This window comes from Balaenoptera musculus, chromosome 18 (assembly GCF_009873245.2).
Source record: "Balaenoptera musculus isolate JJ_BM4_2016_0621 chromosome 18, mBalMus1.pri.v3, whole genome shotgun sequence".
Taxonomy (NCBI): domain Eukaryota; kingdom Metazoa; phylum Chordata; class Mammalia; order Artiodactyla; family Balaenopteridae; genus Balaenoptera; species Balaenoptera musculus.
The window spans coordinates 46,695,901-46,709,640 of NC_045802.1; the positions used below are offsets into that span (position 1 = coordinate 46,695,901).

Consider the following 13,740-nt stretch of genomic DNA (forward strand, 5'->3'; position numbering starts at 1 on the left):
GTGGTATTGCTGGGTCGTAGGGTAGTTCTATTTTTCGTTTTTTAAGGAACCTCCATACTGTTCTCCATAGTGGCTGTATCAATTTACATTCCCACCAACAGTGCAAGAGTGTTCCCTTTTCTCCACAGCCTCTCCAGCATTTATTGTTTGTAGATTTTTTGATGATGGCCAAGTTTGGACTTTTAAAACTTTAGCTCCATTAGCTTGTTCATGCTGTCAATTTTTCAAGTTTGTCTTTTGGAGAACATTTGAATTCCTGCTATTTGTTCTGTAATTGTATTTCTGTTACATTTTCTAATGCATTTAACATTTTTAAATGGATAGTTTATTAGTTATATGGCAGTTCTGGTTTTATCTGTGACAGGAATCAATCCATCTGGTGTTTTATCAAACCAGTGTGAGTTTGAAAGAGCATGGGCCATAAAAACAAGTGTATAATATATTCACAATTCTTCCAAGAATTGTTTTTGATTTAACATCTATTGTGTTAGGAGGTAATCATGTAATATAAATCTCATAATGACAGAATTTCCCAAAGAGAAGATTTCTGTGAAACAAGGGGACTCTTCAGAGAGGCAACCTATTATGATGGAGAACATAGACTCTAGCACCATATGGTTTTGGTTCAAATTTGGGCTCCATAGCTTACTTGCCACGTGGCTGTTGTAGGCAAATACTTAACTTCTCTGTGTTTCAGTCTTCTTCATAAAATGGAGATCGTGATACAACCTACACTTTGTGGGGTTGTCATGAAGATTAAATGAGTTATTATATGGTCACTGCCTAGCAAAGTTCCTAGCACAGGGTGAGCACTCTGTGTTTGCTGTTACTCTTATCGTCAGTGGAAGAATCGCTCAGTTTCTATTTCTCAAACTTAATTTGAAACATTAAAAGTCAATTCATAGTATTAAAGGAAGTATTTCTAATCTTTATGTTAAAAGGAATTGTGCTGCTTCTTCTTGAAGTATGCAGGTTGTGGCAGGATGTGGAAGGCGTGGTACCTGATAAGAACGGTTTACAGGGAATCCCCCGGTGGCGCAGTGGCTAAGAATCCGCCTGCTAGCTCGGGGGACACGGGTTCGAGCCCTGGTCCAGGAAGATCCCACATGCTGCGGAGCAGCTAAGCCCGTGCGCCACAACTACTGAGCCTGAGCTCTAGAGCCCGTGAGCCACAACTACTGAAGCCCGTGCTCCTCAACAAGAGAAGCCACTGCAATGAGAAGCCCGCGCACCTCAACGAAGACCCAACGCAGCCAAAAATAAACAAACAAATAAATACATTTATTAAAAAAAAAAAAAGAACAGTTTACACAGAAATCTTACCAGCAAACACCTATGAGAGGATCTACTGGTAGAAACTTCAGCTTCTAGCACTTTCTCCCATTCATTTCAGTTTTTCTCTTTTTGAATTACCTTTATTTATTGGTCCTTCAAGGCCCAACTTACATGTCTTCCCGTCATTCACTCATCTGTTCCTCCAGTTAAAAATAATCAACTCATCTTCTTTGTGGCCATAGAATTTTGTTCATGCCTAAATATAGCACTAATTATAGTTAACCGGATGGTATAGATTGTAGCATGGTGAATGCACTGGTATCTTCTAATGACACCTCCTTTCATAAGCCCTAGTGTTTGTTTATTCTGGGTTTTATTTCTTTCTCTGTTTCTTCCTTTCTTTCTTCCCTCCCTCCCTCCCTCCTTTCTTTCTTTCTTTTTCTTCTTTCTTCCTTTCTTTCCTCCTTTCCCCCTTCCTTCCATCCTTCCTTTCTTTCTTTTCTTTCTTTCTCTTCTGGTTTTGAAATATAATTGACACACAGCACTGTATAGTTTCAGGTGTATAGCATAATCATTTGATTTACATACATCATGAAGTGATGATCACAAGAAGTTTAGTGACCATCCATCATCTCACAGAGGTACAAAATTAAAGAAATAGAAAAAAAATTTTTTGCCTCACGATGAGAACTTTTAAGATTTACTCTCTTAACACCTTTCATGTGTAACGTACAACAGTGTTCATTGTTTTGATCATGTTGTACGTGACATCCCTAGTACTTATTTACCTTATAACTGGAAGTGTGTACCTTTTGACCCCCTTCATCCAATTCCCCCTCCCCCCATCCCCACCTCTGGTAACCACAAATCTGATCTTTTTTTCTGAGTTTGTTTGTTTGTTTGTTTCTGAGGTATAATGACCTACAATACTATGTTAGTTCCTGTTCCACAGCATAGTGATTCCATAGTTCTATACATTTCAAAATGATCACCATGGTAAGTCTAATTACCATATTTGCTTTTATTTCTGTTGCCCATTTTTGCAGTAAAGAAAATATATATAGCTAGGGATTGAAGCTTTTCCATCTGCCAGCTAAGCATTCATGATTAATTAGTACTGTAAATGTATCTACTTGGAATTTTGCAACTGAAATAACTTACAGAATAATAAGGCTATAGTATTTGAGAAATGAAAGTTGTGACCCATTTTGGATGGTTTACTGACTAAAATATATAGATCCTCTGGGGATGAAAAATATATAAATGTTTAATATACTTTGAGAATTTCATTCTATCTATAAAATTAAAAATTTCATGTTTCAGTTAATTTGATATTAGTAGAATATTTCTGAAGGTCTTTGCAGTCAGGATGATACCAGAAAATAATGACTTGCTATTTTGTCATATCTACTTTAAAATGTACCTGCACTTAGATAATAGTGTACAAAAGTTATTTTCTTTTTAATAGGAGTTATCTGTACTCCAGTTTTTTTTAATTATTTTATTTCTGGCTCATAAGCTATTTTACTGATGAATCTCTATCGGCTGACATATTCTAAGTTTTAAAATTGTTGTTAGCGTCACCGTACAAAAGATGACTTTGAGCACTGGCACAGCAAGTATGACCACTAAATATTTCTATCTAATAGTTATTAGATAGATTTACTCAAACCGTGTGGATTTTCATGGCTCCCTACTGACATTCTCCATCAGTAATAAAAACCAAATTCTAATATCCAATCCAGTTCTTTCTGGGAGATGGGTTGATATGATATAAAAAAACACTCACATTGGAGTAAGACATAGCTGGGCTCAAATTATGGCTTTAACACTTAGGCTGTGTGACTTGGGCCTAGGGACTTAAGCCCTCTAAACTTCAGTTTATTCAGCTGTAAAGCAGCTTAGAAAGTATAACATCAAGGATTTGTAGGGATTAAGTGAGCACAATCATTTATGTTATACTCCAAATTTATTTATGTTATAACTCTGTTAGAGAAGAGGATTTTCAAAAAAAATTAAGTGACTCTCTGAAAGAAGAGTTACTGTTGGTATTTTTCTTTATTCAAACTTCCACTTTGATTAAACAAACAGGGGCTTCCCTGGTGGCGCAGTGGTTGAGAATCTGCCTGCTAATGCAGGGGACACGGGTTCGAGCCCTGGTCTGGGAGGATCCCACATGCCGCGGAGCAACTAGGCCCGTGAGCCACAATTACTGAGCCTACGCGTCTGGAGCCTGTGCTCCGCAAGAGAGGCCGCGATAGTGAGAGGCCCGCGCACCGCGATGAAGAGTGGCCCCCACCTGCCGCAACTAGAGAAAGCCCTCTCACAGAAACGAAGACCCAACACAGCCATAAATAAATAAATAAATAAATAAATAAATTTTTTAAAAAACCAAACAAACAGGATTTGATCTTTGAGGGCCCGTATGTGTCTGTATGGCTCCTAATTACTCACTATTGTTACCTTCCACCCTTTGGACATTCCCCTTAAGTGTCACTCAATGTATCTTTCTGTCAATTTCAGTTCCTGCTGTCATCAGCACTGCAAATGGATGACTCATAGTCTGACCTCATACTTCCTTGAGCCCTGCATGAATATTGACCTTCATCTCAGCTCTCTCATTTAGCTACTCTAATGTCACCCCCTGCATCTTATGAACTAAAATTCCAGGGCTGAAGACACTACTCTACCTCTGAATCACTGTTCTCCGACAGCAGTCTCTAGTTTTCCATCTTGCCTGTACAACCACTTCCACTTAATCTGTTAGGTATCTTATCAGGACTTCAAGTCCTTTGTCCCTTACTTTCTCCTAATCTCAGTCCTTCTGTGTTCCCTTCTCTTTCCTTCCTCTCCATGTGAGACCCAGGGTCTATCAGTTTAGCTGTTCTCCTGCTTGTGTCCTAAACTTCATTTCCATTTGGATTCCTGTGATCTCTATATCCCTCATTATAACATTTTATATTGCATGTATTAACTTCTCAAAACCTCAGCTCTCTTGTGGATAATATGTTGGTAATTATACCTACCTCATTAGATTATGGTAAGGATTAAATGAGTTGCTATAAATAGACTCTTTACCCTACCTTCGACCCTTGTGGAGAAGAATTGTGGAGAAAGGTAGTATGACATTTAGAGATTAGACCATGTTTGTACCTACACTGCTGTGTGCTGCTCGAGAAACTCACCAAGCCAGGCACATGTGTATAATATACACTGTGGGACACCAACCCTTAGGGTGTCCCTGAGATTATCAGTTAGTCCAATTCCAAGCAAGCCCATTTATGAGTCTTTAAAAGATGGATACTTGTGTAGTCGGAATAACTGAAGTGTACATTTACACTTTAGAAACCTCCGAGAAGCAAGGGATAATGCTGTGGCTGAAAAGGACCGAGCAGTGATGGCTGAAAAGAATGCTCTAGAAAAACATGATCAGCTCTTAGACAGGTAAGCATCCTGAAAATAGAAATGTTAAAACTCTTCGATTTTTGTTCCTGTTACTCTTTCTTTTAGAATATATTTTTTTAATAGAAGTTTAATTTTCATTTCAGTTGAAGTGTAATTTACATGTAATAATTTACATATGTAATAATTGCATATATTGAAACAAGATAGAGAGTTTCCTTATACCCCTTTGGTAAGTCTCAACTACCACCCATCAAGAGGCAAACACTTTGTGATTTCTCTCACCATAGCTTAGTTTTGTTCTTCATGGACTAAAAATAAATGGAATTGTACAGTATGTACCCTTTTGTGTCTAGCTTCTTTCACTCAACATTATATGTTTTCATCCATTTTATGTTGTATCAGAAGTTCATTTCTTACTGTTGCTGGGCATAAATATACCACAGTTTGTTTATTCATTCACTTGTCAATGGACGTTCAGTTTGTTTTCAGTTTGGCGCTATCATGAATAAAGCTGCTATGGACATTTTTATACAAGTCTTTTTGTGGGTATATGTTTCTGTTTCTCTTGGATAAATACCTAGGAGTGGAACTGCTAATCATCGAGTAGATGAATGTTTTACCTTAAAAGAACCTGCCAGACAACTCCAAGGTGATTGTACCATTGTATACTCCCCAGTTTATTTTTCAAACACCTATATTTTCTGGTTCATGTCTGTTGGAGGGAGGGGAAGAGAGAGAATAATTTGTCTTTAATTTATCAATAGAAAATATATTTAATAACCTAGTTAAAAGGAAAATCACTGATGAGTATTAAAGTAAATATCGTTATCTCATCAAACAATGTATTTTAGTGGTTCAATACATGCAGAGTAAACAGAGTGGTTACCTTTTTTTTTTTAACTTTTTATTTTGAAATACTTTCAGACAGAAAAGTTGCTAAAATAGTACAGAAAAGTTTTCATGTACCTTTCACATACTGGTAAACTTTGAAAATAAACTTTGAAAATAATCTCAATGGGTCTTTTACTTGTTAAATGAAGATTACAGATTAATTTGTGGTTAAGCAATACATGGAACTAAAAATTCAAGCAAGTTTTCGCATAATTAAACTATTGTTAATCCTCTAGAATGTCAAAATCTTTTAGAATGGTCCAAATTGTTATACTTCTGAATTCACATCAACCTTATAAACTTGAGTCATGGAGAAATTCTAATAAATGTAATATTGAAGAAATCTTTTCTCTAATGTGAAAGTATGTCTAATTCTAAAGATCTTAATATAAAATTAAACATTTATAAACCAGCTGCTTTTATTAGCGTGCTGTTGCAACCTATCTTAAAATTATCTTTTATTATGTATAATCCTTCTGTTTATAAATCTATATCATGTCCACTAAAGATTTACTTAGCTCCTTGTTGTTGTTTTTTTTTTGTTTTTTTTGTTTGTTTGTTTGTTTTTTTAATTGTAAATGGAAGAATTAGGATTTATTAATGCCTCACCAAAACAGTAACTTGCCTTACCAGAAAATACTCAGTAAGGCAGAGTATACGTTTATAAACAAACCATACTTTCTTTTTCTCTTAATGGTGAGGAAACAATAGAATTTAACAAAATTGCCATGTTTATAGAACCAGAAAATCTGTATGTGAGGACACTGACAAATGCATAGCATTGTATATCCAACATTGTATTATTATACAGAATTGTTTCATTGCCCTAAAAAATCCCTTGTGCTTTACATATTCAGTATTCCTTCCCCTCCCTCTGTACCTCTGGAAACCACTGATTTTTAATTGTCTTTATAGTTTTTACTTTTTCCAGATTGTTGTTGTTTTGAATGTGATATATTTAGTAATGGCTCTAGAATAATATTTATGGACAAACTAACAAGCTTTAAAAGAAAGCATAAGTAAACCAGAACTTATATTCACGCAAAATTTCATAACTTGCTAACTTGGTATGTGCTTGTGAGTTTGGAGAGAGAAGAATAGTAAATGTGTAAATAGTAAATAGTAAACCTTAAAATTGGCTGCTTATACTAAGCTCTGTGATGTCCTACACTCTGAATCTAAAATCCTTCTTATCCTACTTGTTCATACACTAGCAACTGGTATTTATCCTGAAAGCCATGTGATACTTTAATATCTACTGAATTACGGAGAATTCAGTCATTTAATGTTTGTAAAGCGTGTTAGAACAGTGTCTTGCACGTAGTAGTTCTACAGAAATTATTGGTATTATAGAAAAATTTGCTGAGTTAACTCTGCTTTAACTAATGGAATTTTTACTCTTAATTCCTTGAAGTGATAGTAAAACTTTGCTTATTTGGAGGCTAATTTTCATCCAACCTTAAAAAATTAGGACAGTTTTAAAATCAGGACAAAGAAGGAAAAAAAAGAAAATGTTTCTAGACACGCTAGAAATAACCTATGAGCAGCAAATAATGTTAGTGCTCAGAACTTTAAAGCACATTATAGGACCAAGGATTTGTTGAAAAAATGAGAATAATGTCTGGAATCTAAAACTCAAAATAAGCTTGGACTTTAATAAAATGCCTAAAATTGCTAAATGTACTTATCTGGTTTTTGAGCTATAATATTAAAGTAAAGGGGAAAATCCCCATGCTTAGGGTTATAATGTTGCTAGATGATTTCAAAAAAGTAGGATTCTAGATATCCCCACAATTTAATTTTTCCTTAATTAATCTATAAACTTATTACAATTCATGTCAATAATTTCAAAAGACTTTTAGTGAAACTTGACCAGCTGACTCTAAGATTCTTTTTCAGAATTGCTGTGGCTATGCTTGTGCCTACTCTTGTACGTTTACTCTTCCACATGAATTTTTATAGTTATATTTTTCATGTTAATACCTTTCATCCGTCCAGAGTTCATTTTGGGGTATGGTGTAGATAGAGAACTAATTTTATTTTATCTTGCTCGCTATTAAGTTAACTGTACATTTAATGGCATCCAAATAAAAATACCAGCAAGATTTTTTTCTGCTTGATCTACACTCTAACTTTCTCTTGTGTTGGGTGGTATGGGAGTAGCACAGGCCTTTTGGGATCCTGGAAAGGGTAAGTGAGTTAGGGATGCATTTGGATTAAGTGGTTTGCAGTCACTTCTGTTTACAGTTAAATTATTGCTAGCCATTTCTGAGTATCAGTGGCTTCCAGGAATATTCTTATTACCCACTGTGCAACATAGGTTGTGAGAGATAGGAATGTGTCTCAGGTACCCATTACTGGAACCAGGGGTTATTGACCTTCTTTCTTGGTGGAGGGATGAGCAAGATGCAATCATTTATCCTTTATTTTGGAGGGGAAGCCCTGGCAGTCCTCTGACCAGTGGGTACTTAAACTTCTTACTGATGTGGTGGCTTCTCGAATCTTCATAGGGTTTTTTTCCCACAGCTTTATTGAGGTGTAATTGACAAATAAAATTGTAAGGTATGGAAAGTGTACAATGTGATGATCTGATATACATATACATTGTGAAAGGATTCTCCCCTCATGGAGTTAATTGACACATCTACCACCTCACATATTTACCTTTTTTTTTTTTTTTTGGTGGGAACATTTATGGATTTAAGGTCTCTCATAACAAATTTCAACTATACAATACAGTGTTATCAACTGTAGTCACCATGTTATACATTAGATCCTCAAACATTATTCATCTTACAGCAGGATTTTTTTTAACCAGACATATCAAATCTATGGTTCATATGAAAAAATTAAAGATATTTCTTAAATAATAAGACTTGAAAGTCGAAGTTACTCCTGGATCCATGGGCTGCAGAATCGATGTGTTAGCAGGCATGAAAACAGCATTCATCTCATTGTACATCTATCCTCAGAGCTGTTGGTTAACTAAACACATTGTCATTGAGGAGTAATATTTTGAAAGGAATCTTTTTTGTTTTTTGAGCGGTAGGTCTCAACAGCGGGCTTGAAGTATTCAGTAAAACCACGTTGTAAACAGGTGTGCTGTCATCCAGGCTTTGTTGTTCCACTTACAGAACACAAGTAGAGTAGACTTAGCACAATTCTTAGGGCCCTCGGATTTTCAGAATGGTAAATGAACATTGGCATCAACTTCAAGTCACCAGCTTCATTAGCCCCTAACCAGAGAGTCAGCCTGTCCTTTGAAGATTTGAAACCAGGCATTGACTTCTCCTCTCTAGCTATGAAAGTCCTAGATGGCATCTTCTTCCAATAGAAGGCTGTTCCATCTACATTGATAACTTGTTTATTGTAGGCATCTTCATTAATTATCTTAGCTAGATCTTGTGGATAACTTGCTACAGCTTCTACATCGTCACTTACTGTTTCACCTTGTGTTTAAGTTTTATGTGATGGAGTTGACTTCTTTCCTTAAATTTCATGATCCCATGAACCAGCCTCTTCAAGGTTCAGACTTTTCTTCTGCAGCTTCCTTACCTCTCTTAGCTTTCAAAAACTTGAAGAGACTTACGGCCTTTCTCTGGATTAGGCTTGGCTTAAGGGAACGTTGTGGCTGGTTTGGTCTTCTATCCAGACCACTAAAACTTGCTTCATATCAGCAGTAAGGCTATTTTGCTTTCTTCATTCCTGTGTTCACTGGAGTAGCACTTCTAATTTCCTTCAAGAACTTTTCCTTTGCATCCACAACTTGGCTAACTGTTAAGCCCAAGAGGCCTGGCTTTCGGCCTGTATCGACTTTCAACATGCCTTCCTCACTAAGCTTAATCATTTCTAGCTTTTGATTTAAAATGAGAAACGTGTGACACTTCCTTTCACTTAAACACTTTGGAGGCCATTGTAAGGGTACTGATTGGCCTAATTTCAGTATTGTTGTGTCTCAGGGAATAGGGAGGCCCAAGGAGAGGGAGAGAGCCTGGGAAGATAGGCAGGGAATCTGTGAATCACCTTAAATGCCAAGCTATGCAGTCTGGATGCCATTCTGTTGAATGACATGATCAGAGTTCTCAGTTTTAGAACAATTACCCCGGAAGAATGAGGGATGAAAGTAATACTAAACTGATAACAGGAAGATAGTTCAGAGAACATTATAAATAGTTTGCTATCTTATATAGGCATGGTTCATGGCGCCCCCAAACAATTACATTAGTAACATCAAAAATCACATCCCAGGTCACCATAATACATATAATAATAATGAAGAAGTTTGAAATATTGTGAGAATTACCAAAATATGACACAGATATTAAGTGAGCAAATGTTGGGAAAATGGCACTGATAGACTTGCTTGATGCCACAAACCTTCAATTTGTGAAAAATGCAGCATGTGCGAAGTTCAAGAAAGCAAAAGCACAATAAAAGGAGGTATGTCTGTATAGCCTTGGAAGATTTTAAAATGGAGATACTATTCTACAGTAAAAGAAGTTATATCTAGAATGTGATTGGTGATTATCTTATTTATAGAATCATGCTGGGTCTGGGCACCCAAGCTCTAGACCAAAGGTCTTAAGAGGAAAATAACCAAACATATTCAAAAGATTAGAAAATGTCCTACAGTGTCAGATTATAACTGTCTACAGATATTTGAAGTGTACTTTTCTCACGTGGTCAGGCCTAAAGTAGTAGAATTGGGACCACTGAGTAAACATTACAAAAAAGGGTAAAGGTAAACTTTCTAATAGGGATTTTCAAAATGCCTTGGCATCAAGTATATTCTTCGTCATTAGAAGTGTGCAGGCATCAGCTGGCCAGGCATTCAGTAGGATTGTGTTTGTAAGGATCGAAGTATCAAGTGGGTGGCTTGATGAGTCTAAAGTCCCTTTTGATCCTGAAATTATCTGTAACTACAGCTCAAAAGAGTTGATACACTGGTTAAGTTACCATGTAAAGAGAATGGTGAACCCAAGCTGTTTCTGAGTGAATTTTTTAAATCTCTGCAGTTCACTTTTCCTGTTTTTTGTTTGTTTCAAAATAAAAACCTAGTATTTAGGACTATTATTTGAAAAAGACACTATATATTTTTTAAATATCCACTGAATTTTTTAAAAAATATTTATTTATTTATTTGGCTGCATCGGGTCTTAGTTTCGGCACATAGGATCTTTTAGTTGCAGCACGTGGAATCTTTAGTTGCAGCATGTGGGGTCTTTAGTTGCAGCATGTGGGATCTAGTTCCCCAACCAGGGATCAAACCCAGGCCCATGGCATTGGGAGTGCAGAGTCCTAGCCACTGGACCACCAGGGAAGTCCCTCCACTGAATTTTTTTTGGGTATAGATTGCCTAAGAATATTTTGGGCATATCATGTATATTTTTTGTATATACTGAAACCCAAGGAAAAATATTATTTTATTTTTCAGAGGTTGAGTTTTTAATACTCAAGTGTGTGATTCTGGTTTCCTTTGTGTCAAAATCAGAATAAACAGATGTGTTTCAATCTTTACATGCATTGTGATTTCTGTGAATCATGCTTAAGTAAAGTCCAAGACATGTCTATACACAATTTTCTAGTCAGGTATAACTAATCTCAACTTTTTCGTTTTGTTGAAAGTTTTACTTTATCAAATGCTTCATTTAATGATCAAACAACCTGTGTTATTATAAAGAGAAATGTAGGGAAATAGTATGCCGCTTTCAAACATGAATGAAAAAGGCTTTTTGCTGAAGGACTTTAATTTTCTACAAAAAATGGACTTTTCTCAGGCATATAAAAGACCTGTGTATGTCCCAATTCAAGTCCAACAATTCATTTAATAGTAAGTAACAAGTACCCAGCTTTCATGAACAGGAACAGTTATTACCTCTTGTTCTGTTGCTTTGAATCTCTAAGCACTTTGAGTATTCTTTCTGCCACAAAGGGGAAATTTTTAAACTCAATCAGTGGACTAGAATAAATTTGAATACACTGTTACATCTGTGGGATCCTACAGAAGAGACCTATGTTTGAATCTAAAGTGTTAGCTTGTAATCCAGAATTAATTTTAATAGCTTTTTTTTTTCAGTTGTTTTAATTTTTTTTTTAAACTATGGTTTGATGTATTTGGAATAGTTTTTTCAGTTTGTAAGTATTTTTAAATGAATATTACTTAAATTATGCTTTCATAATTACCTAAATTATGCTTTCAATCCCTACAACTTCTCTGGTAATAGGAGAATTTTGTCCTCATTTCTTCTCATAGAAGACAAAAGTAAGGGGGAATAGATCTAGTGAGTAGATTGAGTTTTATGTTATACTGGGCTAGTTTAAAGCTTGATATAGCAGCCAGCTGTCCTGAATTTCCATTCAGTGCTTTATCCCCAAGAGTAGAACAGTTTTGACATGCTTTTATTCTACCTTTTGTCATATTCTTATACTGTTTTATCTTTGTTTATCCGGTTTTTTAATCTTGCCTTGCTTCTTCAGCAGGCAAGTAAATGTTTGTGTCATTTTCAATATAAACTTAATGGGATAAAGGATGTTGAGATTTGAAATAAAAGCTATAGTACTGTACTTAAACTTTGTTTACTTAATAAATTCTGTGATAATTTTATTCATATTATTCTTAGTTTTCATGGTTACATGAAGTAATTCACATCATAATTGTTATTTGAATGCAGAAATTCTTGATTCTCAATCCTATATTAAGTTACTTTTGACATACCTCTTTATGAAAGAAAAAATATACAATAAATTCTTGCTTCTTAAATAATTTTTAGTATTTGATTTTTTTCTTTGAATATTTGCAAAATACTCTAATTATAAGCTACTCTAATGATTTTTCAGAGTTTATAAAATTATCTTTTGTTACTTGATTTCTCTTATTCTTTAAAATGTTCTGTTTGCCTATTGGTTTGTTTCATTTATATTGAAAGAGTCTAGCCCCATGTTCTCAAATTTCTCTTGACTTTTAAGCTGCTGTTTCATCTGACATATAGTTGTCCACTTATATAGGATATCTCAAGCTGGTCTCATTACATCCTAAGTTACCACAATTGACTCTATTCCTTTCCTAGTAAAGGCTTTGGAAATAGTAGTACATAATGTAATGTACATGAAAGCATTAAGAAATTTATTGCTGAGGTGAAAAATATCTGTTCCTTCTCAGTCTAGACACAAGCCTTTGAAAGGAACAGATAAGAAACACCCATATTCGGATCACAACGTATGGATTTTGTTTTATCCACCTCTCATCTATCTTCCTTTTTCTTTATTAGGTATTGGTCTGATCTGACATTCCTTGCCCCACCAGAAACAATGGCCCAGGGAGTCCTTTAACCGTTCATGGATAATTTGTTGCTTATAATTGGGCTTAAATGGTACTACTGGTTCTGAAGTGATACACCTATTCTCCTCCACTTCAAAAGAATGTATCTTTTTTTTTTTTGCCACATACTTCTTATTTAATTGTGAATAAATTCAGAGATGTGTGTTGTATTTATAATTGAACGATTCTGCATTCATGTTCTCAAACATATTATAAACTAAAGTCTCTAATATTCCCATTATTTTCCAGATGGGAAAGAAAAACCTCATGAAACTTGGTAAATTTTTTGCAAAAGAATGTATCTTGAATATTTTTGTGCAGCGAGTCAAAATACACACATACACAAAGCAATTAGATATCGTTTTCTGTCCGTCTTTTTTTCTCAAAGAAGGACTGGGTAGCTTCTGTGGCCAAAAAGGATGTTTACTCTATATCAGGAGAATTAATGATGGATGCCAATATTGTTAACCTGAAAGTCCATGGGACAGAACATCTTTATACAGTAATAGACTAGAGTTATCAGCATATTTTGTTGTTTAGGTGGAACAATTGATATAGAGAAGGCTGTTTTCATACCTACCGACTTACACCTCTTCTCTCCTCAATCCTGAATAACTCGCAATGGCCGTCACTCTCAGGAGATCAATTCACTGTTGATCTTATAAAATCAAAGCTGTGCTCCAGCATTCTATCTTGGTCCTTATTCTTTTTTAACTTCTTATTTCAAATTTCATGTGTGCACAAAAGCTACAAGAATGATGCAAAGAACTCCTTAATATCTTTTATCTAAATTCACCCCTTTTTAACATTTTGCTACATTTGTTTTATCATTTTTATTCTCTCTCTCTCTT

The 13,740-nt window shown here is 35.2% G+C and overlaps 1 protein-coding gene across 3 annotated transcripts in view; it reads left to right on the plus strand.

The window, feature by feature from the left end:
* Nucleotides 1–13,740, plus strand: part of PIBF1 (progesterone immunomodulatory binding factor 1) — a 201,443-nt gene that overhangs the window by 61,557 nt on the left and 126,146 nt on the right. For all 3 annotated transcript variants that reach the window (XM_036832007.1, XM_036832009.1, XM_036832010.1), the window contains exon 10: nt 4,621–4,719. In XM_036832007.1, the coding sequence (XP_036687902.1) occupies nt 4,621–4,719 (99 nt within the window). The remainder of the gene's footprint in view (nt 1–4,620; nt 4,720–13,740) is intronic.